Below are 26736 nucleotides of genomic sequence, written 5' to 3' on the forward strand. Positions count from 1 at the left end.
ATAGTCTCCGCCCTCCCAGACCGACGGTAGGGGGTAAGTGCGCAACGACCAGGAAGGGGATTGGGAATTGGCATAACGACTAACATTGGGATGGGAGAAAAACGGAAAAAGGAGGGGGGAAAAGATAATAAAAAATAATAATAATAAAAAAAGATGTATATTCATGTCAGGCTCATTGTGAACTCATATTTCCTTACCTTGCACCGGTCATGGACGTGTGGCCGAGGCCAGCGATAGGAGAGTCGAGGCGCGAGACGTTTCGGAGGTGAGAGGTGAGGAAGCCCAGCGCCTGCTCTGTGGGACACTTCAACACCGTAGAGCACTCCTGCAGGGTGAGACAGTGACTTAGAGCACTCCTGCAGGGTGAGACAGTGACTTAGAGCACTCCTGCAGGGTGAGACAGTGACTTAGAGCACTCCTGCAGGGTGAGACAGTGACTGTCTTAGAGCACTCCTGCAGGGTGAGACAGTGACTTAGAGCACTCCTGCAGGGTGAGACAGTGACTTAGAGCACTCCTGCAGGGTGAGACAGTGACTTAGAGCACTCCTGCAGGGTGAGACAGTGACTTAGAGCACTCCTGCAGGGTGAGACAGTGACTTAGAGCAGTGGTTCTCAACTGGTCTAGCCTCGGGACCCACATTTTTTAACCACTGATTTATTTAAAAAAAAATTGTTGCAGTAATACACAATCTTTCTTGCACTGTTAAAAACATGAAATAAACACAAAAGTGCAACAAACGTGCAACTAGGGCTAAACACCCAATGAAATAAAATAATAAATAATATATGCTTCTTAGCAGATTTCTTAGCTTAACATAACAGGCCTAAGTTTGGGGGAACTAATGGGATAACTGGGGTTGCAACAAAAGTGCAACTAGGGCTAAAAACCCAATGAAATAAAATAATAATAAATAATATGCTTCTTAGCAGACTTCTTAACTGAACATAACAGACCTAAGTTTGGGGGAACTAATGGGATAACTGGGGTTGCAACAAAAGTGCAACTAGGGCTAAAAACCCAATGAAATAAAATAATAATAATAAATAATGTGCTTCTTAGCAGACTTCTTAGCTTAACATAACAGACCTACAGTAAGTTTGGGGGAACTAAAGGGATAACTGGGGTTGCAACAAAAGTGCAACTAGGGCTAAAAACACAATGAAATAAAATAATAATAATAATAATAATAATTCTAATAATAATAAATAATATATCCTTCTTAGCAGACTTCTTAGCTTAACATCCCATGGAACTAATGGGATAACTGGGGATGTTGTTTGCTCCTGACAAGAGTCTCAAAGTCTGGGGTGATGCAAAACAACTCTGAGGTCATGCTCAATGTCCAATCTGTTCCTCTGCTTTGTCTTCAGCTGGACCAGAGCTGAGAAGCCACTTTCACAAAGATAGATAGTAAAAAAAAAAATAAAAAAATATATATAATAAAAGAAATAAAAAAATTACACACACATCCGCGACCCACTCGACATGGGCCCGCGACACACTTTTGGGTTGCGACCCACCAGTTGAGAAACACTGACTTAGAGCACTCCTGCAGGGTGAGACAGTGACTTAGGGCATGCGTCCACCTATCGCACATTTTCAGCTGAAAAACGCTGGCGGAGCAATGGTAGTGCTGGGATGAAGCGCTTGTAGCAAGATGACAGAGAGAAAGAAATCTAGCGACAGCCATCTTTTTATCGTATTTTACTGCCACGGTTTTGCACATATAGCATATTTTAATACACTTTATTGTATATTAATTATATATATAGTTATTGCCTGACACCACAGTTCGCCCTTTGCTTTTTATTAGCTTTTTATTAGTGTATTCGTGTAGTTATTAGTGTATTTGTGCAGAGCTCTGCCGCGGAGCCGTAAACCGCCATGATTCTCATTCGAAGCTTAGCTCACCTGGCAGCGCGGCGGTCCTGCGGTCCGTTGGTTTCAAGTTCGAATCCCATAATTTTTTTTTTTTTTTTTTACCGTGTATTCTTTCGCCGGTTAAGGTTAGGCATGGTTAACACTTTGACTGCCGGGAAACGCTTTACAGCGTCATTCCCGGCCATGCTCAAGTTGCCGGAGGACGCTGTACAGCGTCCTTATATCAATATTTCAAAAATCTGCGACCGGATTCATATTTCCCCTCCGCTGGCCTGAGATCCACCAGGAGGACCCACTGAGCTCTCTGGCGGTTCAGGAGCGCCATCTGGTGGCCGATCGGCGCAATCGCCAAACAGGAAGTGCTATGGAGGTTGTGCTGGTCGGCCATATTACTTCCGGGCACTCTGTTTGGCTCCCGGGACTCGAACTCGACACAATACATAGCGATCGATTGCCAATAACTCGATAAACAACATGATTTGGACATATATACTATTATACAAGCTGGAAATGGACCCGATATTTCTACATACCATAATAGGTAAATGACTGTTCCACGCTCATCGCCCAACGGCACGAGGAGGATACGGTAAGATTCAGCATTATTTTTGATCGTATTCCATATAAACTGTTATGATGAACATATCACCCACACTAGATGAATGATCTAACGCTGCCCACGGAATTATAAACGATCCCCCGCCCATCCGGTCATCATCAGATCATACGTAGATCATTCTAGAAGTACGTCCAATTGAAATTTTTTATATCGCCCCGATTGCCATCAAACTGTATTTCATCATCAATATAATGCATTTGGGGCTATATATCACGTTCTGGAGAAAGCTGCAGAAAGAGATGAAAACATACTTATACATTAGACCATACTTTACTATGAATATGTGAATGAAAAACTTTAACGTTGCTACACAATGAACAATACATATAGGACTTTGAATGGGCCCTAATAATGGCAATGTAGCAATAGAATTAAAAAAGTTATAGCCCTGCAAAGAAGGGGCATTTCTCCATAGACAAATAGCGCTGGCAATCCACAGTCATTTTCCGGATTTCTGGCCGGCACCCATAGTGTTAAGGTTAAGGTTAAGGTTAGGCATTGTTTCGGAGTTGGTTAAGGTTAGAAAGGTTAAGTTTAGGCGCTGTTAAGGAGCTGGTTAAGGTTAGAGTTTGTCTTAGAGAATGGCAATATTCTTTCTATGGTTAAGGTTAAGGTTAGGCATGGTTAAGGTTAAGGTTAGGCATTGTTTCGGAGTTGGTTAAGGTTAGAAAGGTTAAGTTTAGGCGCTGTTAAGGAGCTGGTTAAGGTTAGCGTTTGTCTTAGAGAATGGCAATAGACAGCCTATTTCCGCACTGCCGCTCTCTCGCGCTGCCGCGGTCACATGGTCACATTCTTGCACTCCTCCGCTGTTAAAAAGCAACACGCGGCCCGTCTCTTGTGGCAGGCAGGCAACTCCGGTGTCAGGTTTCGAATGTGTCACGAGCGCCACGGCTGTGATTGGTTGTCTGAAAAGACGCTCAGCTCATCGCTCTGAAAAGTTCAGAAGTGTTCAACTTTAAATGCTGGGTGCTGCCGCACAAAAAAACTGAAAGGCGCTGAAAAAAGAAGCCGACTGCAGCGCATTTTAGCGCATTTCCAGCATGCGGCCGCATACGCTCCCTCCCCATTGGGATCAATTGAAAAAAGACGCTTGCGCCCATAAAAAAGCAGTAAATGGACGCGGGCCCTTAGAGCACTCCTGCAGGGCGAGACAGTGAGCACTCCTGCAGGGCGAGACAGTGACTTAGAGCACTCCTGCAGGGTGAGACAGTGACTTACAGGAAGACATACAGTAAACTCAATGGGCTGACATGGTCTTACAGGAAGACATACAGTAAACTCAATGGACTGATAGGGAGACACAGTAAACTCAATGGGCTGACATGGGATGTGAACAAACATCTTATTTGAATAAAAACAACAATTTATATAAATATGTAAAATATATATAGAATTCCTTCAATAATTGAAATATATTCTTGTCCAATGAGAGATACATTTCCTAATTCATACATTGTTATATAATCCTTTCATGAGTTTTGGGTCACTGTCCCTCAATTATCATGCAGTCACTGAAACCCCTGCAAATTCAATCATTTGATATTATCGTTAGAACCTTGTCTCGTCTGATTTATGACACTTTCCAACAGCAGCCAACTTCATATATAAAAAATTACAGTGCTTTTTTATTTGACTGCAATGCTGAATTGGTGGCAGTTCAAATGTTCCAAAGCGTAAAGTCTGATGGAAATACAAAATAAAAATTATAATTGAATTCAGAAGCACTAAGATTGTTAGATGCAGCTAGATTCCAGTGTGCATACATGAGGAAAATAAAACACTAAGTAAACTTAAATGAACCGTTTAGATGCACAGATTAATCAATAAAATAATCGTTGGATGAATTGATTACTTAGTAATCATTAGTAGCAGCTTTAGGAGAAAGAAAAACAAAGGTAGAGAGGGAGAGAGATATTGGGAGAGATTAAGAGAGAGAGAGACAGACAGAGCGAGAGAGACACACACAGAGACAGGGAGTGAGAGAGAAAGGGGGAGAAAGAAACAAAGGTAGAGAGGAGATATAGGGAGAGATTAAGAGAGAGAAACGGAGAGAGAGAGAGAGAGGCCTGCTAACTCACATCTCGTGTGACTTTGCGCAGTGTCCATACAGAGTGTAGTCCTTGCTCCGTGTCATAGGAGACCACTATGGAGGGCTCACAGCAGGTAAACACGATCCTCATGCTGCTGTCCGACACATACTGTACCCGGGCCGACTCAAACAGACCTAGAAGACACACACGGCACAGGACAAGACGAGGAACAAGGCATTGCAAAATGTTGCGTATCATCCGTAATGAGGCAGCGATAAAGACACGTGAACAACACACTGAACTGTCCTTTACCATCCAAGGCTGCGGCTACATCGACCCGTTGTGTCTGTCCGTCTACGTCTGTTTTTATTTATAAAGCATTACTAGCGTTACTAGGGAAACTACCCCCTCAAGCAGCTATTCGCTACGCCGCCCAGAATGTTCAGCTTTCTTCCATTATGCACCGTGGGCATGGACTCATCTGCACCAAGAGCTGAATTTAATTAATCTCATACCGCTGGGTGTTTTTAAAAGTCTTAACATCTTCACATAAAATTTGCCTGTAAGTACATACCCAAGTAAATGGGTAAAGGTAAAAGTATGGTTGCAATGCAGTTGCAAGTAAAGGTTTTCCAGCTCCTACCTCCCAGCTGGAACTCAAAAACAGGCATCTGTTTGCAAGTAAACAATTAGAATGTGATATCGGAAAATATCGGTATCGGTTTTCAAAAAAGAAAAATAACATTTCTATAACCTTTATTTACCAAGGCAAGCAAGTAAAAACAAATTCTGATTTTATTTATTGTCAGAAGTATGCATAATGTTGTGTTAATTCCACAACAAGAGATATGTAATGTTAATTACCTGAAATTATTCCATTTTGGGGGGGGGGGGGGGGGGACCCTGCATATATCAGTATCGGTTGATATCGGTATCGGAAATTAAGAGTTGGACAATATCGGTATCGGTAAAAAAGCCAATATCGAGCATCCCTAATAAAAAATTTTACTTTTATTTCAGTGTGTTCAAACCTCTGTAACTCTATTACATTAGCACTCAGAGTGATTCTTCCTGTTGTGGAAGAATGTTCAGAAGAGACCTTTCAAAAGAGACGAGACGCATGCATGCGCTATAAGTGGTTCAAGAATAAATAGCTAATTACTTTGGGTATGCAATCTTCAGGCGTTTTATGCAAAACTAGCCCCATTCTTGCCTGATGGATAGGAGGTTAAACTCTTTCACGTCGACTTAACCTCTTAACAGGTGGGGTACCGTGCACGCAAGTCACGGCACTTTGCGAGCGTCTAGCGGCTCGGGGCTGCATTTTTCGCCAAACATATAATAAACCATTCGAAAGATCTATTGGTTGCCGTTCGAACGCCACCTCACTCGACCAAATCGGTTTTCAAGTTACATGATGATATGTCAGGCGATAGTCTTTTTACGTGCCGCACGTCAGATGACCAGCCCGGACTCCAGACGCTCGAGAAAATTATTGGTGAGTGTTGTAGCCAACGAGTGTAGGTTTCCAACGATACCCCGCGTTGGGAGGTGCAAATACAGGAAGTAGGTGAAAGTTGACGAGCGAAAACGAGAAGTGAATCACACTTCAGAATGAACGGCGGTGGGGCGGCCGGGTAGCGCAGCGGACTAAGCGTCTGTCTACCACCGCAGAGACACTGGCAGGGCTGTACAGTGCGACGACGTTATCGCAAATTGCCCCTATTTATGGCCCGTGCGAGTGGAAAATTATATTTGGGGGCAACCTTGCGAGTAGTGATTTCAACCCTTCATTCGCATTTCACTCCTAAATTAATCCATACAAATTAGATACAATTTTTTAAAAAAGTACAGTGCGACATAATGTTGCGGTGCTATGAAAAAATCTGTCGGTGATGAATGAATTTACTGCGTAGCCTGTGTGAAAAAAATATTTGCGTGTGAAGTGAATCTGGGCCACACTATTCTATGTGGTAGTTGTAGTCTATCGTGCAATTAAAAACCATGGCCCAAGGGGTGCTCCAGTAGCACACCATGTTACCGCGCTGCGTCGCGGGACTCCGTGCTGCGTCACGGATCTGGTTGACTCCGAGTTCGATTCCCGGACTCGCCGTCATTTGCCGAATGTCTCCCCCTGCTCTCTCTCCCGTTTCACCCTACAACTGTCGGTCATGCTTGACCAGAAAAGCAATAAACGCTAAAAAATAAAGTTAAAAAAAAAAAAAAAAAACATGTCCCCGTCTGCGTAGAGTCCATACATCCAACACCAAATCCCATAATTCCTAGCGAACAATCGAAACGAAACTCCATGAAGATGAAACTGAATGTGGCCTATTGCATCGCTAAAGAAGAACTTCCTTTCAATACGTTTAAGCCGCTAATTTTGCTCTGAAAGAAGAACGGAGCGGATATCAGTCCATCTTATGACAACCATGTCCGATGTGGAGAGATGATAAGAGACCATAGCCGATTAAATTAAGTCGGATCTGGCAGTGATGATTGACGGGGACACACTTCTAACGTTCAGCCATGCATTAGGTGAGTAGCCCACTATTAGGACGTTTTTCAATACTTAAATACTGTCTACTTAAATTTCCCTCCGGGGATCAATAAAGTATCAACCTATCTATCTATCTAATAATGAGACAATAATATGCAAATAAGATAATACTAATAATTGTCACGGTGGCTTGCAACTTACTGCTGGTAAAATCACTGTTTATTTCTCGTTTTGCATAGTATTACATTCCTCTTCTATAAACAATCAAAGTCCTACCGTAAGAGCCTCATACGGGTCAATTAAACCTTTTTGATTAGAGTCTTTCCTTCGAGCTAAGTTGAACTGAACATTTCACTGTCAAAAGCGCAAACTTAAACAAGGTTGCGTCGCAACACAGTTTTCAAAATAAAGGTCACATATACAAATACCGTAGTAGGCCTCTCAATTATTATAAAAAAAGTCCCGGATATACATAACCATTAATTGGCATAGATCTCTATAAACGGCCCAACACATTGATCACTTTAGGCACACCCTGAAACCAGTAACATCACAAATATGAAGCAGGTAATTACCCATAAAAATAATAAACCTTTCATGGGGTTATTTACAATAATAATAATTAATTTTATTTATAAAGCACATTTCATTGTGAAACAAAGGTATGCAGAGTTTCTTGTCCTCCTGATTAATGCAATGGTGTGTGTGTGTTGTGATGATCTCATTCAACCTCCTGATTAATGCAATGGTGTGTGTGTGTTGTGATGATCTCATTCAAGGAGCACTACAAACGCGCGCACACACACACACACAGTTTGTTGTTTTTGTTCCATTAGTGATTTACACCCTTTCTCAGTTGGTTCATTATAAAAGATACAAACCTGAAAACAAAAGGACTTAAATGTTAAATAAAATAACCACAGTAATGAGGCAGGAGGAACATATTTGTTTGCACTATAATGGTAAAATTGTTATTAAAAAATGTGCCCCTAAAAAATATTCTGTGCCCCTAAATTTCTCATTTAGGGGCAACTGTGCCCCTAATGAAAAAGCTTAGCGTACAGCCCTGACTGGTATTGAATCCAGCGGTGCCTCCGGCTTGGCCGGTCGTCATACTGACACAATTGGCAGTGTCAGCGGGAGGGAAGCCGGTGGGTGGTATTCTGGTCGTTGTAAACAGCGACTCCTACAGGTCGGTCAGGGCGCCTGCACAGCGAGGAAGGGATCTGGGTGAGGTAGTGTGCCCTCCCACGCATTACACTCACCAAATGAGAGTCCTCGCTGCCGGGTGAAAAGAGGCTGCTGGCTGTCTCCTATGTATCGGAGGAAGCGTGATAGACTTCAGGGCTCCCTAGACCGGCAAGTAGGGGGCATATGCGCACAACGACCAGGAAGGGGAGGGGGGAATTGGCATAACGACTAAATTGGGATGGGAGGGAAAATACAAGAAAAATAGGAGAAAAAAAGTGGATAAAAAAAAATAATGAGGAAATGGATTTTTGGAGAGCTTTTTTTGTCACCGGTTTTACTCGGACGTCTCTTAAAGACCCATTTCTGAAAGGATATTTATAAAATTTGGACATGTACTACATAAGACTTCAGGCTATGGAACCGCTGTGTTTTCCAGCTTATACCTATATGCTGGAATATTAGAATGTGGAATCTTGCAACCACTACAGAAAAATGCGTGGGTGCCTGTTAAGAGGTTAAGATTCCATCTCGGTGCTGAAATATCAAAATAATTATCCTTCAAAAGAAATCGTAAAAGAGTGTAAAATAGTGACATGGTTGCACAATACACCGATAATAGAAAAGTATTGCGATACCCAGCCATTATAAACAGATTCCTGAGCCTACTTTATTCAAAAGGAAGATATTGATTTATATATACTAGTATTTATTTGTATAATCTCATCTCCTGTGCTGGCACAAGCACCAACATAATGTGGAGTGTAGAGATAACACATAATAATAATAACACATGGAGATTAGCTATATAGCTCAGCAGCTGTAACAATCGTTTTATTATTTTTCATTATTTAAGTTTCAACAGCGTCAAAATAGCATTAATAGGAAACTATTTCATAATCATCATATTACTTTTCCTGATATTTTAGGTTTTTGCCATGGTATCGTTTTAGAACCGGTATTGAAGTCAAAATGTTGGTACCGTGACAACACTACTACAGTGTGTGTGTGTGTGTGTGTGTGTGTGTGTGTGTGGTGTGTGGTGTGTGTGTGTGTGTGTGTCTCTCTCACCTGTGGGTCTACACACGACGGGCGCTATCTCATCCAGCGGGTGCATCATGCTGAAGACCGTGGGGAGAGGTTCCCTGGAGAGACAGACGCAGCTCAATACTCTACTGGAACCGTGCTTTGTGTGTATTCATACAGGTCCATTGTGTGGCGTTGTGGTGTGATCTATATTCATTAAAAGGGTGCTTTTCACACCGTTTTGCATCCCGGAATGAATTGAACTGAATGAATGCTTTGACGTAAAATAGTCACCGTAATATGGCCATCAATGACATCAGTTAAGAGCAAGTGATTGTTTAGTGGTTTGGTGTGTGTGTGTGTGCGTGCGTGCGTGCGTGTGTGTATGTGTATGTGTCAGGGCTCGACAGTGTGAGGGTTTCACTCGCATTTGCGAATACAAATATATGTGTGCAAATTGGAAGAATAATTTAGGATTCTTTTTTGGATGTTTCCCCCCCGCTGCATATAATCTACTCAACTACCAAGACCTGTTGCTTGGACCAACGTCATTTCACTGGTTACATGGTTGAGTAACTTTTGCTGGACAGTGGCTGTGTGACAGCAGTCGGTGGCTAACGGCAGCAAACGCTTGCACGTTTGGCTAAGCTTCACAAAAAAGATGGAACACAGTCAAACGCAATACCTGCAGCTAGGGGTGCACCGATGTATCGGTCGGGTATCGGTATCGGCCGATAAGTGCCTTGTTGACTGCAATCGGCCTATAAGCTCGAATGTGACGATGGCAGTAGCCGATAAATATCCATCAATTTGTGTCGCGTCAAAAGAACGCCGCCCCCGGCCCACACACACACAAGCTACTGCATCAAAGTTACTACTTATGATTAACAAATGCATTCGTTTTGTGGCATTAACGTTATATAGTTAGTGTTACACGTTCAATAACATCAGCATATTATTTACCCGAACGTAGCAAGCTCGTTCATACTAGCTCAGTTCCTTCCGTTGCTCATAGAGCCCCGAGTTTTACCCATTCTGCAATCTGTTAATAAAGTTTTCAATCAGACACATGTATAGAAAGACTTTGTTTTATTATAACATTCGTTGCAGTAAAACCATTATGCCTCATTTAGTCATCCTGCGGAGCTAAAAGCTAAACGTCGGCCGCGCCGTGTTGTAGAAAACCTCTCGTCAAAATCAATGGCGGACAAAAGCGGAAGTAAAAAATGTATACGCGATTGCCGATAGAGGCGGGTGCAAGCGGTGTGTGACGTAATTGGCAGAATCGACTGTCAATCAAAATTTCATTGGTTGAGAGCTCTGGTTGAGACAATAGTATCCAGCTGCAGCCCAGCCGGTAGACCATACTGGGAGAACTAGTATCTAGCTGCAGCCCGGCAGACCATACTGGGAGAGAGATAGTGCTATTTCTTGATGTTTCCTTTTTTTAAGTAAGTAAAGAGGCCTATGTTCATATCGGTGAGCACAATTTGTAACACAAATATACAGTAGTTTCATAAAAAATATATATATATTAAAAAAGAAAATTAAAAATAAATGTTGCCACAAATATCGGTATCGGCCGATTGTGTTAGTTGAACAATCGGTATCGGTGGCAAATTTTCATATCGGGGCATCCCTACCTGCAGCAAGAGTATTTAGTGCAAGGAAGCAACTCCAATATGACAAAGCATTTGTTTCAACTAGGGCTGACCTTTTTTGGCATTCGAAGCTTCGGGGCCGAGATTCGATTTTAATTCGAAGCTTTGAGATTAAAAAAATGTAAATTAAAAAATTTAAATTAATGTTGTGGGACTTGTACAGCACTTTGTTCAACTTTGTCAGTGCCGTAAAGTTTAAACCTTTTAAAATCTTAGACAAACGAAACACTTTGCTTTCATGAAATATTGTAAGCAGTCATTTGAGGCTTTATAAAAGCAGCACAATGAACACAAATCTGTCAGTGCCGAGTCCGACCTCATCTTAAATAACAAACAGCATTGCTTGTTGTAGTTAACAAAGAGAGGCAGAGTTGATTTTGCAACAAAAAAGATTAAATAAAATTTAATATTTTTTTTTTTTAATATACCGTAATTCCTCTAATAGTAACCGGGTCTCAAATACAAGCCGGGTCTCTATTAATGGCCGGGTGCGCTCTTGAGCTAAGCAATTATAAGCCGGCCTCCTAATACAAGCCGGGTTACTAATATACTGAGCTGCATACTGAGCTAGTTACTTGATTTCACTTTGAAAACGTTGAAATGACCAGTGACCACCTGTAATTGCACTGTTTACTATTTCATACAGTACTTGGTTTCAATAAATGAACCCAGTACATTTTACTGGGTTCAAACTGACACAAAATGTTGATTTATTCATTATGATCCGTTTGAAAATTTGAAATATAGGCCTCCCTCTTATACAGGCCTCCTCCTAATACAAGCCTGGTACCCGCTACAGTTGAAACAAATACAAGCCGGGGTTACTATTAGAGGAATTACGGTATTCAAATTTTATTTTCCCATTCGAATCCCATGCCCATCGAACGAAGCTTCGAAGTATTTAAGACATTCCTAGTTTGGGCGGCTAGGTGGTGCAGTGGGCAAGGCGCTCACCACCAATGCAGGAGACGCTGGGTTCGAGCCCAGCTCTCCGCATTGCTATCAGCTTGGCTGGTCGTTCATACTAATACAATTGGCAGTATTAGGGGGTGGGAAGCTGATGGGTGGGGATCGGACGTTGTGGACAGCGACTCCTAAAGGTCAGTTGGTGCGCCTGCGCAGCAGAATCAGGAAGCGACGGGGGCGGCGTGCCCTCCAAACGCTGAGAGATCACGCTGTGCAGGTGAAAAGATGCGACTGCTGCTTCCTCGAGTACTGGAGGGGACATGTGATGTAAGACTTAGTCCACATTGCAGCCGGCTTGTGGGAGGCATGGCCTAACAGCGTTCTGGACAGGGGAGGGTAGAATTGGACAATACAAAATTGTGATGGGAGAAAAATAGAAAATGGGAGAAAAAGTAGATATAAAAAAAAAAAAAAAACAGCCCTAGTTTCAACCCTGCGTCCACCGTTGCCGTCTCCCCTTAGCAGTAGCAATGTTAGCTGCACTCTGGTTATAATCTCCTGTGTTGGACATGGAGAGAGATCTGGCTATGTGAGACACTCAAGTGTAACAATATACTGACAGCTGATTAGTCTTTTATATTAGAGTTACCCAACGATAATCCTAGATGCAAGTTCACAGAGCAGCCTACCACGTCCAGTTCATCCCCAGACACCCCTATTAAAGAAAACCTCCACTTCAGCTATGAAGGGGAAGATGAGCACAGAAAGAGTGGATGAACGTCACTGAGCAGTTTCAGGTGAACGGCTACATTCATTGGCAACAATATTGTCTCCTTCCTTAGGTAACAGTAATACAGTGTTTCCCATTAACCCTTTCTCTGCCACGCTTATATCCATCAATGTTTGATCACTGCCAGCTCTATTTGTCTATGGAGATGTTCACCTACTTTGCAGGGCTATAACTTTTTAAATTGTATTGCTAAATTGACATTACTATGGCCCATTCAACATCGATTAGCTATTGTTCAGGGTGTAGGAACGTTTTACTTTTTCATTCACACATTCATACAAAAATACTGTCCAGAGTATAAATATGTTTTTATCGTTTTCTGCAGTAATTCATAGAACGTGAGTTATAGCCATTTATGCATACCGGTATATTAGATCATCAAATTCAGTTTGATAGCGATTGACGCCAGATTAAAAATTTCAATTGTACAAGGTCCTAAACGTCATGACTCATCATCTGCTGGTGCCCGGAGTGGGGGGGGGGGGGGGGGGGTGTTTATAAGTCTGTGGCCGACGTTAAATCATTAAATAATTTATGTAGTATGGGTGATATATATATCAGAGCAGTTTGTATGGATAATAATAATCAAACACACTGAAACTCACCGCAGCTTCCTCGTAGCGATGGGGGATGCTACTGGAGCAAAAATATCGTTATTATGGGATGTCGATCTAGTTGGTCCAGTTCCAGGTTGTATAATACTAGGTAATATACGTCCAATCATGTTGTTTTTATCGAGTTATGGCAACGGATCCATGTCCAGTGTGTCGAGATGGAGTCCCGCGAGCGATAGCGAGTGGCCGGACGAAATATGGGTGAGCACCACTTCCGGCCGCTCACTTCCGGTTTTGGCAACTCGCCGATCAGCCACCAGGTGGCGGTCTTGAACCGTTGGAGAGTTGAGAGGAGATCTACAGCACCCGTCAAGTCTCCATGGGTGAAATATGATTGCCATGACAGAAATTTGAAATATTGATCTCAAAGACGCTGTACGACGTCATTGACAGATTACGCATGGCGGAGAATGACGTCTTAACACGTCATTGGCGATTAAAGGGTTAATTACCTAGACTGTGGCGGATTGGGAAGCACTAGTCTAATCAATTTTGTGTTTTGATCACAAAGTTTATCATAGATCGAGCCTCTTTATTTTGCTCTCAAAGTGCACCAGATTGATGCATAGAGGGGCCGAGGTTCACCCATCAGTCTCACAAAATCCTGTGGGAAACACTGAGTAATAGATAAGCAAAATGCATCATCATCCACAGCAATATTAATAAATTGAATAAGCCTCCTTTGATATATTCCTGTCATAATGCAGAAAAATATATCTTCATGTCATGGTTCACAAATTACTCACTAGAGCCTAAATCTGTCAAGAATGAAAGGTAGAATAATTTAGGTTCTTGATATTTAATTTTCTCCCCCACCACCCCAAATATTAGAAATTGGAAGAACCGGTTTCGATAAGCAGAACCAGAGTTGATCAAATCCAAACGATACCCAACCATACTGAAAAAAGGTATCAATACAAAAATGTTTCACTGTGTTACTAAATTTCTTTGTGTGCTCCTTGGGGGAAAAGGTAAGCGTCAAGCCCTGTGTTTGTGTGTGTGTATGCAGTGTTTCCCATTAATTACCTAGACTGTGGCGGGCCCGGGCTAATTGGTCCCGCCACAGTTTTATAATTAACCAAAAGATAATTATAAAAGAAAATAAATAACGTTTTTTATTTTTATTAATTTTTTTATATAAAGTTTGCCAATCAGTATCAGTAGTATTGGCAGTGGTAGTAGTCGTAATAGTAATCCAGTATATTTTTTTATTTTCTAAAAAATAAACCAGTTCAACACAGGTAACCACTTTTGCTTCATTTCTTTGGTGGCTCAAATGTATGCTCTAGTGTCGATTTTGTGTTTTGAGCACAAAGTTCATCATAGATCTAGCCTCTTTATTTTGCTCTCAAAGTGCACCAGATTGATGCATTTAACTTTAAAACTTGATGAAAAAAATTAAATAAAAAAATCCGGGGGGGCACGCCCCCAGACCCCCCTAGAGGGGCCGAGGTTCACCCACCAGTCTCACTAAATCCTGTGGGAAACACTGGTATATGTATGTGTGTGTGTAGAGTATGTGTGTGTATATCTACCTTGGAGGACTCAGTGGACAGTCAAGCGCAGTGTTTTTGCGCTCCAGCAAGAGTCCAAATTTTGTGGACCACAGATTGGAGACCTGATGGAGGAGAGACACACGGGACAATGGTTTTAAAACATTCCTTTATGAAAACTACTTCAAGTTGATCAGTGGAATTAAAAGAAAACTGAGCAGATATAGATCAAGAAAGCAGTAATAGAATACATTTAAAATGTATTTGAAAAATAAAGATACGGTTATGTATACCTATGTTATAACTTATGTTGTCATCTGAGCTCTATCTGGAAAGCTAACTGAAGGATCTATCTGTACACTGAGGAAACCTGAAGGACAAATGCAGCTAAAAAAGGTTTTTAAGAGGCTCCACTAGCATGTTAACCATGATGCTAACAAACGCTAACTCCCAGTCTGTGATCATAGCCTGCTTAAAATGAAATACAGGTGTCATAGCAGGTACAGGTACAGGTATGGGCAGGGTAATAGAAGACAGACAATAAATATAGACAATACAAATTTAATCAGACTATAGATATGAATAACGGTAAATGTGTAGATGAGGGTCTGTATATCGGTCCTAAATATACATATACAGGGTTTAGTGGTTAAGAGTCAGACATTTCTAATAGTTATTCTGAACTCCAGCCACCGTTAGTTCTCCAGCTACTGGCAGCAGTCCATGCTGGTCGTGGAGCAGAGGGTTTTAAAAGGGACTATCCCTTTAAAACAGAACTCCTGTGTTGTTCCTATGGCCTTTGACAGTTTCAGTTTGTTAACAACGCCAAAGATAAAAGAGCATTCTAACCCTCATAACTAAAGCAACCCCATTCTAGGTAAAAAGCGGTAGATATTAGGGTTGGGTACCTTTCACATTTGAACCGGTACCCAACGGTACCTTTTTTCTGTACTTTAGTCTCTAAAAATGTAATCGACCTACTTCAGTTAAAAAAAAATAATAATAAATTTAAATCTAAATTTCTAATAATTTATTATCATTATAATTTATTTAGAACAATTTGTTAATATATACTGTATATAATATATAATATTGCAGCGAGCGTTGTCTGCATCTAGCTTTGTAAAGTGTAACAACACTTGCAACCGTTTTCGGCTTGCCATTGCCCCGACTGCTTTGTTGTTGAATCAAGTCAAATCCTAGGTACGTGTATTGTGCGCATGAACGTTGACGTGAACGTGCGGCAAACTTCATAGGTTTCGTTTAGCTGTAAACGAAACGTTGACGTCATCGGACTTAATTTTTTTTAATAATTTATTATATATATATTTTTTTTTTACTGTACCGAAATGTGGTACCGGCGGATCTCACGTGAACAAGTCAAATTTAATATCTTCTACACACCACAGTACATTTTCCCCGCAACTCAATAGTAAAAAAGAAACCCTGACAATATTACGTCAAGTTGCCTTGCAACAGTTAACGCTAATGACACAAACCCATTCATGCTATGAGTCATAAATACACACAAGTACGTACACAATATCATATAATGTGCACCGCTCACAAGAATACACACAGAGTAAAAATACATCTACAATCTACATGCAGTCTCTTTCACAAACACACTTGCTTTAATATACTCGCAACACAAAACAGACACACGCACTCCAGTGAGGTAATTGCAGGCCTCCGATATTGATGGTGTGTTTCCCCATCGTCAGCTGTCAGTGGTCCAAATCCCCCATTACCATTGGTTGAACATACAAAGGACAGGTCCTGGGGAATATCACTTCTAGATGACGCACAAACACTCCAGCCACTCCCCCACGGGGATCAGAGCAATAATACCTTCAGCTGATATTATCCTTGGTTCTTTTAATTGGCCTAATATCATAATCCCTTCATATGCACAGATATGAATGCTTATGATGCATCTGTGCAGAAAAGTATTGATAGAGAAAATAACTGGTACACAGGAGCGAAATCAACCTTCAGAACTTATCACAAATTTATTAAAGGCGAAAATCTGTGAGAAAATAGCATGAGTGTCACTAAAACACAGCAATAGTAGCAACATACTAGTAGCAATATAGTAGCGACATATTAGTAATATAGTAGCAATATACTGTAGTAGCAACATACTGTAGAAGCAACATAGTAGAAATATAGTAACAATTAGGGATGCACCGATACGATATTGATATCGCCCCCTGATATGACTAAAATAGCTGGATCAGGGATGGGAAAAAATACATACAATATAATCATAAATAAAATAATAACAATTCAGTACATTTATATCTATGTGTTAATTTGTTACATTTTGTTTCACTAAGTAAGGAAAGTAATGATGACAAGCCTGATGTTGCCTTGCACAAAAGAATGATCCCAGTCTCTTCCACACAGTGAGGCATACAGTTTATTAATTGAACAATGGGTAACGGATCGATACTCGGTATTGGCCGATACCCAAAGCCCAGGTATCGGTATCGGGACTGAAAAAGTCAGATCGGTGCATCTAACAATAGATGCAATATAGTAGCAACATAGTCAGTGTTTCCCATTAATTACCCGCCACAGTCTAATTAGTCCCGGCAGTTTTATATTAAAAAAATAATAATAATATATATATTTTTTTTATTAATACATTTTTTTTTTTATATATATAAAGTTTGCCAATAGGGATGTATCAGTAGTATTGGCAGTGGTAGTAGTCGTAATAGTAATCCAGTATATATTAAATTTTTCTAAAAAATAAACCAGTTTAACACAGGTAACCACTTTTGCTTAATTTCTTTGATGGCTCAAATGTATGCACTAGTCCAGTGGTTCCCAAACCTCTCCTCGAGACACCCCAGCCGTTCCATGCATTTGTTAAATTCCACCACCAGCACACCTGACTCAACTAATAAAGGGCTAGTTAAGTTGAATCGGGTGTACTGGTGGTGGAATTTAACAAATATATTGAACGGCTGGGGTGCTTCGAGGAGAAAATTGGGAAGCTGTAGTCGATTTTGTGTTTTGAGCACAAAGTTCATCATAGTTTTGCTCTCAAAGTGCACCAGATTGATGCATTTAACTTTAAAATGTACAACTATTTTAAATGCCACCGGACCCCCCCTAGAGGGCCCGAGGTTCACCCACCACAGTCTCACAAAATCCTGTGGGTAACACTGATAGTAGTAATATAGTAGCAACATACTAGCAATATAGTAGCAACAGCAACATAGTAACAATATAGTAGCAACATACTAGCAATATAGTAGCAACAGCAACATAGTAACAATATAGTAGGAACATACTAGCAATATAGTAGCAACAGCAAAAATATAGTAGCAACATAGTAGCAATATAGTAGCGACACAATAGCAAAATAGTAGCAACATAGTAGAAATCAGTACCTCAAGAAACAACCTAATCCTTTATCAGACAGGATCTAAGCCACCATACACTCCCCTCCCCACGTCAAGCACTCACACGTCATTCAGGACAATACAACTGTAATCACTAGGCAATTTGAGAGAGGATGAGGATAGCCTCATCCTCCTGTCCCCCATATCTGAACAGATCACCCACAGATTCTAATGCCTGCAGTGGTTCTGTGTTGCTCTCCAATATGACGGTTGTGGTGATATTATCGGCCTATTATTTGGGGCAGTTTCCCTGACTAAATAAATTCTTAGTTGACTAATAGTCTATAGGGCTGAGCCCAAACGTTCGGAACTTCGTTCGTTATGTTGGCATTTGAATCTTAATTAATGGGTTCGAACCTCCGCTTTTTTATTTTAAAAATTTTGTTTTTTATTCATTTATTGAACACAAAATATATATGAGAATGTGATATATATCAGAATATCACAGTACTATGTTGTGTTTACAATAATTTAAAAGTCAATCAGCGTCTTCAAATATGATGCCTAAAGGGCGATTCATTTAGCCCCAAGCAGAGTCAGTTTGTTAGGGAGTCGGGACTGATGTGACGACGACAATGATGAACGCAATGAATTAAAACCCTCTGGAGTCCAGGCTATTGGGCCCCTCCTCCCTGGGAATTTTCTAATTTTCAATATATTTTTACATAATATGAAACTACAGGTTCATACCTTCAAAATAAGCCATCAATTGTCAAATTAGAGCCGATAGTTTTCAATCAATGTCCTATGAAACATTGTGGTAACATTCTAACCTAATCTTAGTTCAGGGCTTTGAAGGAATGAAAGACAATTCATGCATTTGATGAAAGGACTACACTCCCAGAATGCGGTGTGATCAATGTCACTCCACACCTGAACAAAGGCCCAGCTTCCAGTCTGTCGTTCCTTTGTTATTCCAATGACTGGACCCAAGAGGCCCAGAGAGAGTTGTGTGTGACACACAAGCTAGTTTATATCACTATATATATATATATATATATATATATATATATATATATATATAAAACTGGAATAGAATATCACACAATTTTATAAAAAAAAAAACAGAATAATAATCAACAAGAAACATCAACCCTGTATTGTACAATGAACAACCCTGTATTGTGCAATATCACTATATATCACTGGGGTGCAGAGTCATTAGAAATGTATTTTGAAATATATTGTGAATTACAATAATAATACATAGGTGCCTCATATGATATTGGGCAGAGAGCGACGTGTTATGGAAGCAAAAAAAAATGGAATAGAATATCACACAATTTTATTAAAAAAAACAGAATGTTTATAGATACTTCAGTCTCATCATATTGACTTTTCAATTGCAAATCTACATATGACTAGGCCATTGGCTCTGGTATTCCTGGTATGTAGACAGAGCGAGCCCACGCACCTGCATATTGTACGAGAAGTGTCACAGTTGGAAAAAGTGTATCAGGAGAGAGTTGTTTTTGTGACCAATTCTATACCTTATATATTGTATTTTGAAATATATTGTGAATTACAATAATAATAGCCATAAGTAGGCACTCCACAGAACGGGCCGTCAGATAGACGCATTGGTTGCGTGTAGGATAGACCGATAGAGGCGCTTGTATCTGGTTTTATAATAAAAAATGGCAAAAAGACAAAAGGTATACTTACGGCCATACCAACCTGAGCACGCCCGATCTGATCTCAGTTCATGGCGTTTGGGAGATCAAAAGCCGATACATAAAGTTGAAAACTTTGATGGACTTACTGGCGCACGTCGCAATTGATTTATGAATGAACTGGACGCGAGGATTACGCACGAACCCACTGTGAACGCAGCCAGTGGTGAGTAGACGACTCCATGCGTTTTAAGCTCACAGAGAAATTGTGTGTACTCAAACGCAAGCAGTGTGAATCATAAGTCGCAAGGCACGTTATCAAATAACTCGAAATGTCGGAGAAACCCGAGGATGCGAGTCGGACTGATCCAATCCGGATGAACACGCAGCTGAAACTGAAAGAGAGCTTTTCAGACTGATTGGCTCTCGCCGTGGGAAACGTGGCATCATTGATAAGTAAGAAATAAGGCGTGGGTTCTATGATATATAGCATACAGGACATTGAAGATGGGAGGTCTATCAGATGTATTCAGCAGTCACCCATTATAACACTAACTACATCCATTCATTCAGCATTAGAACCCTAATTGTTCCATAAGTGTTTATAGGTACTTCAGTCTCATCATATTGACTTTTCAATTGCAAAATCTACCATGAGGAGTCAGTACATACGACTGGGCCATTGGCTCTGGTATTTCCATTGTCACTGTATAGTTTTGTGGGAAACAACGGCCTCATATTATGATATTGGGCAGAGAGCGACAATGTGAGAAACATGGAGCAGCTCAGCCTCACACACACACTCTCCCTCCCCCCTATCTCTCTCTCTCTCTCTCTCTCTCTCTCTGAATGAAACGGAATGCATTATCACTCCGGAATCACAGCTAAGCTCAGCTAAGAACCTTTGCAAACTGCACGCCACCATGTCCTCCCTCCACCCCTCCCCCTCCTCTCTCCACCCCTCCCCCTCTCTCTCTGCCGAAGACTTTGCCATTTTCTTTGATAAAAAGGTGGAAAGCATCCGCAGCGGCTTCTCCCAACCCCCGCCTGTCATAAAATACAGAGTCGAGAACCTCATCCTTTACTCTTGTCATCTTTCTCTCCCATTACAGACACTGAGGCCTTGACACTGGTAACGTCAAACCGTCCCACTACATGCCAGCTGGACCAGATACCTCCCCACTCCTCCAGATCATAGCACCAGACATTCTCCCATTCCTAACGGCAACCATCAACTCTGGGGTGGTCCCCACCTCCCTAAAACAAGCCAGAGTCACACCGCTCATTAAAAAAACAACCATGAACCCCACCGTCATAGACAACTATCGTCCTGTCTCTCTTCTCTCCTTCCTTTCTAAATCACTTGAACGTGCTGTATCCAACCAACTTACTGATTATCTCTTACAGAATGACCTCCTAGACCAGTGGTCGGCAATAGGCGGCCCGTGGGCTGAAATTGGCCCACCAGCAATAATATCTGGCCCTTCAGATAATTTTTAGAACATGATTAAAAAATATATATATATTATATCTAGGGATGGGTACCGAATTCGGTACTTTTGAGGTACCGAACCGAAACACGTCGGTACTACCGAGTATCGAATCAAGTGAGAAACCGAAAAAAAAAATAAAAAAAAAATAAAAAAAGTTTTTTTATTATAATTTTTTTTTACTTTTTTTTAACTTTTTTTTTTTAACTTTTTTCTTTTCATGTCAACGTTCACACGCACAATATATGCTTACCTAGGATTTGACTTGATTCAACAACAAAGCAGTCGGAGCAATGACAAGCCGAAAACTGTCGAAATTGTAGTTATTTGAAGTTTGGATTTTTTTTTTACGACTGAGGTAGGTAAATAACATTTCTTGAGACTAAAGTACCGAAAAAAGGTACCGTTGGGTACCGGTATCGATTCACAGGTACCGGTACCGGTATCGGTTCAAATGTGAAAGGTACCCATCCCTAATTATATCAGACCGACTAGGCTAGGCTTTATATTAAGCTATAATGTCCAAACTGAGAAACTACCACCACCTAAAGAATGCTTATTAGACTTTCTTTTATCCATGTTGAGTGAATAACAGGTAGGCAGCAAGGTGCAATGTAGCGCTTGCTCAACATGAAAAAAGTCGGTGGACAGCGCCTGGTGCTGAAATAGCAAAGAAGCAGTGTGGTATGAAATTAAAACACCAGTTCAGTAAGTCATTCAAACTTTATCTTTACTTATATGACTGTGACGGCACCACAGATGTGAACAGTAACAATGCAATTAAACTGAAGTGAAATCGGAGCAAAAAAAAGCTGAATCCGCTTCAATTAGGTATATACCGGTAAGTAATTACAACAAGACATTTATTAACTTTATTTATTATTATTATTAAAAAAATACAATTTGGCTTTTAACCCTCTAAAGCCGGGCGCAACACTAGACATGTTTTGTAAAACATTAAATATCTTTTGATCCGTTTGTGATAAAGACTTGCTTTTTTGTATCAGAATCGATTGTCATCTCAAAATGTAGTGAATCTCTCAGAGATTGCGTGGATGTAAAGCATAGAATCTTGAAATATCTAGATTGGTTGTTTTCTCCTGACTGCATCTAATCCGCTGTATCCATCCATTTATCATATATCTATGTCTGACTGTCACTATAGCCAATGGAAATGCTAGAAATAGTCACGTGGACTGGGAGAACCAATGGAAATTCCTATCGTTTCTCAATAGTCCGGTGCGCTCCACAGAACGGGTCGTCAGATAGACGCATTGGTTGCGCGTAATGTAGGATAGACCGATAGAGAGAGGCGCTTGTCTCTGGTTTTATAAGTTTACAGTTTATTATGCCACCTATGCAGCTAGTTTATTTTGATCCATTCTCCACCCCCCCCCCCTTTCATGCATTCATGATGGAACATAATACCTATGATATAGATTTGATTTCAGAATAATAGTGTGTACAGGCAAGAAACGGCAACGTCTATAGTGGAATAACTCAGCATTTCGGGAATTACCCTAGACCGCTCTAAAACCATACTTATATTCAACACGGGAACATATAGATGGAAACATTTATTCTTTTTCACATATTGAACGATAGATAGGTGATGTCAAATGGGCCATAGTATTGTATCCATAGCTATAATATAGAATATAGTTATAGCTCTACAAACAAGGTGATGCACTCCTATCTTTTAAAGCGTGGCAGTGCTAGAGCGGGGCCTGACTAATTCCCGGCGGTCAATGAGTTAAGCTGGAGAGTCTATATTTGGGCGCTGCAATCAGAAAATGGTACCTCATGTGATAGACATGTATTTCAAGTGCTGCTGGCAGGAAAGCCATTACTAGAAAGTGGTTAAGAACAGAAATGCCTACAGTGGATGATTGCATTGATATTATTTATGATATTTTTAAGATGGAAATAATTACATTTTCTTTTAGACTAGTGGATAGTGTATATTACACCAGTACGCTCTTCATTTGTTTAATGTGTATTGCTGTGTCATTTTGGTTTAAGTAAACCTTGTGTAAAGGGAGTCGAGTGTCAGGAAGATGCACCCCAACATATCATTTTTTGTTATTTTTTGTTATTTTTTGTTTGTCTAGAAAATAAAGTGTATAGGTGTATTGACTGTATTGGTCCTCATTTGTGTACTTGTACTTCTGCACTTTAACTCAGATTCAGTAACCCTTGATGCAAATTGTACTACAGAAGGCTCGGATAAATTAATGTTAAGTTATGACATTGTTTGTATGGACCCTGGCAAAAATCAATAAATAGATCATTTCAAAAGAATAATTAAAGGAACAGGCCAACATGTTGGGAAATACATGCATTTATCATCTTTCCCAGAGTCAGACGAGAAGATCGATATCAATTTAATCTCTGTGTGTCAGCTTAGGAGTTGTTGGAAGTTGTAATTCTTGACTTTTGACAGAGCTAAGCTAGCTGCCCTCTACCGCTTCCAGTCCTTGTGCTGAGCTAGGCTAGCCTGTACCCCTCTCTGGGGAAGATGGCAAAGGAAGTGTAGTTCCAAAAATGTTAGTGTTTGCTATCAGTGATCATGGCGTTCCCCTCACCTCAAAGGGCAGTGGTGAGATGAAGTCCTTCCCCGTCACACTGTGGACATTGACACAGCTGCTCTGAACAATACACACCGTCTGCTCCACTTGCTCCTCCTCTGTAAAACAATAACAGAATAGAATAGAAATACTTTTATTATCCCGAGGGAAATTTGACACTACAAATCGCTCAACATTAAACATTTAGACAGAACAGGTCACGAATAAGAATAACAAAACAAATCAAATTGCCTAAGATAAGAATAGAATAAAAATGGAATAAAATACAGTAAATAAATACAGTAAATATATACTGAAGTCTACAGTAGGTGTAATATTGCACAGTGCTGTTTCAAAGTAAGAGTCCAGGAAGATGGTAACTGTCACTCTGTGCTCAGTGATGCAGTGAGGCACAGTGATGCATTGTATAGTCTGATGGCTGTTGGAATGAAGGACTTCCTGTGCCGTTCAGTGCTGCATTTAGGTGGTGTGAGCCTAGCACTGAACATGCTCCTCCTGTCAGCCAAGTCTGTGTATAGTGGGTGGGAGGGGTTTTCCCTGATGGCCTGGAGCTTAGCAAGGCTCCTCCTCTCCGCCACCCTCGCTAGGGAGTCCAGCTCCACCCCAACCATGCTACTGGCCTTCCTGACCAGCTTATCCTGGGTACAACAGCTAAACAATATACAGCCCTGTTCCCCACAAAGCTGGTTTCCTTAATGGGAGACGGGTCTCTAAAGCTGCGGTTACACCTTTCGTATCATTGTCATATGCGTTTCGCCGCGACGTTGTGCGCCTCGAGTCACACTTTTGTTTTTTTTTTCGTTTTTGTCACCTGAGCACAATGATGTAGTACACTGCCAAAGCAGTAGGTGGCAGTAGGTGGCAAACATGAAGGCAATTTCAACCAATCAGAACTTGAATGTGCCAATACACTCCCTGGAAGCTCCAGCAAAGAAAATGTCAACAAGGCACCTATGCCGCGCCACCATCTTGCCTATTTACTCAATGCAGCAATTCTTTTTCAGCAAAGCCTAATAAAAGTGCAATAAACAAAACGGATACATTCACTGTGTGTTCTGCCTGTCATTTGTTGATGAAACAAAACTAACATCAACACAAGTGACCACCAAGAGCGGATAGTTTAGTCTAAAAAACGATCGGTAGCATTGTTAGCTGCATGCTAACGTCAATGGAATTTGCCATTATAACAGTATAGCATTGTGGCTAGAAGCTAACGTTAGCTCACGCTACTTAGCCAGCACCAAACTGATGATATCGGGAGCTATCAGTGGTTAGATAACATTAGAGACAACGCTGTGTGTATTAAACAAAGGTGAATAGATGACTGGGCCATTTTGTTTAATGCTTGTTAAGTTGAAAGAGGAGCTTTGAGCTAACAGGGTTTGATAGCTAACACAAGCTCATGTTATCCAGTGGCAGTGCCAATCGGTAATGCTAGCAGAATGAATGGATGTAAACTTTCTTTAATATTGCATATGGGTACAATATGGGTACAATACAATACGGCTCAATACAAACAATTGTTAAGGGAATGCAGACTGTTGTAGCTTGGACTGGGGTCCTTATAACAATAACTTGACAACACATAGTAGCTGCAGCTATTTGGTTTGGGACAGCTCTCAGTCACCGGAAGGGCACGCAGATGGTATCTACTGCGCATGGGCGTTTTCGCAACAACGGCTCATGCAGACTACACGCTGTTGTCTGCGCGTTTTTTAGCGTTTCTCCAAAACGCAAACACAATTTAGCGTTTCAGCCGTATCCACAAAAAAACGCCAAAAACGCATTTCTGTGTAATAGGGACATGAAACGTATTCAAAAACGTATAAAAAAAACGCCACAAATACACTAGTCTAACCATGGCCTAAAATTGCCTTTAGACAGTGGGGTTACGCCAAGATCATGGCAAATGCACTTACTGTCTTCTTCAGAGTCGGAAAAGAAGATCTTAAGATTAGACAGTAAGATTAGATTGTGATGCAGTTGGCCAGTATGCTTTCTATGCCACATGCGTCAGGGGTCAGAGTTGTTAAAGTGCTCTTCAACTTTGTCAGGACTTTTTTTCACATGTGCTCCCAAATGAAAAGATTTAGGAGCACACAAAGAAAATTAGGAGCACAGTGAAAAGTTTCTAGTAATACAGTTTATTAAACAAACAATTTATTACATGCATGTTATATTGTGCGTGCGTGCGTGTGCATACTAAGGGACAAACATCTGTGCAATAGCACATACCACCAAAATCACACATTGGCCCATGCCTACTATACGCAAAGGATATCGGTTGTCAAGCTGCTTTTGTATGTTGTAGTGTTGTCACGATACCAACATTTTGACTTTGATACAGATAGGAAAGGTAATGGAATATATTATTAGATGACAGAACATGGAAATTCTTTATACAATTCTTTAATTAATTATAATTTAAACGCTATTGAAACGTAAATAATCAAATTTTATAATTTGGTTATAGCTGCTGAGCTATATACTATAGCTACTGTCCATCAATATCTTCCTTTTGAATGAAATAGGTTCAAGAGAGAGACTCTCAGCCCCCCCTTCCCTCACTATTGGATGCCTCTGAGCGTTCCCAGGGATAGCTTACAGTAGTTAGCGTTAGCAGGTTAGCTTAGTTACATGGTTTTAGCGCAACCTGGGTATACAGGAATGGCGAGGATGCAAAGCATGTTAGACCATTGGACCCCGTTGCACATAAAAACAGCGTGACTCACGAGATGAGTTAGAGCTGTCGAACGCAGGGCTGAATAGCTAGATGTCATACCTTCTAAAATTGAAGGTCCGCACTGCTCGGTGTCTAATATGAAATGACAATTGCGCGTTGACACGGCCACTACGCAAAGCTATTACTTGCACACTGTGCTCCTAAATTATTTATCCGGTTCGCACAAATCTATTTTTA

General features: G+C 40.8%; 1 protein-coding gene across 1 annotated transcript in view; it reads right to left on the minus strand.

Annotated features, from left to right (window-relative positions):
• anapc1 (anaphase promoting complex subunit 1) overlaps positions 1 to 26736 on the minus strand; it is a 252373-nt gene that overhangs the window by 218183 nt on the left and 7454 nt on the right. Inside the window, exons 5-9 of the mRNA XM_084321811.1 lie at positions 23814 to 23914; positions 14752 to 14834; positions 9291 to 9364; positions 4580 to 4725; positions 198 to 325 (exon numbers count right to left, since the gene is read on the minus strand). Coding sequence (XP_084177937.1) covers positions 198 to 325; positions 4580 to 4725; positions 9291 to 9364; positions 14752 to 14834; positions 23814 to 23914 — 532 coding nt within the window. The remainder of the gene's footprint in view (positions 1 to 197; positions 326 to 4579; positions 4726 to 9290; positions 9365 to 14751; positions 14835 to 23813; positions 23915 to 26736) is intronic.

This window comes from Notolepis coatsorum (genome assembly GCF_963971535.1).
Source record: "Notolepis coatsorum genome assembly, chromosome: 9".
NCBI lineage: Eukaryota > Metazoa > Chordata > Actinopteri > Aulopiformes > Paralepididae > Notolepis > Notolepis coatsorum.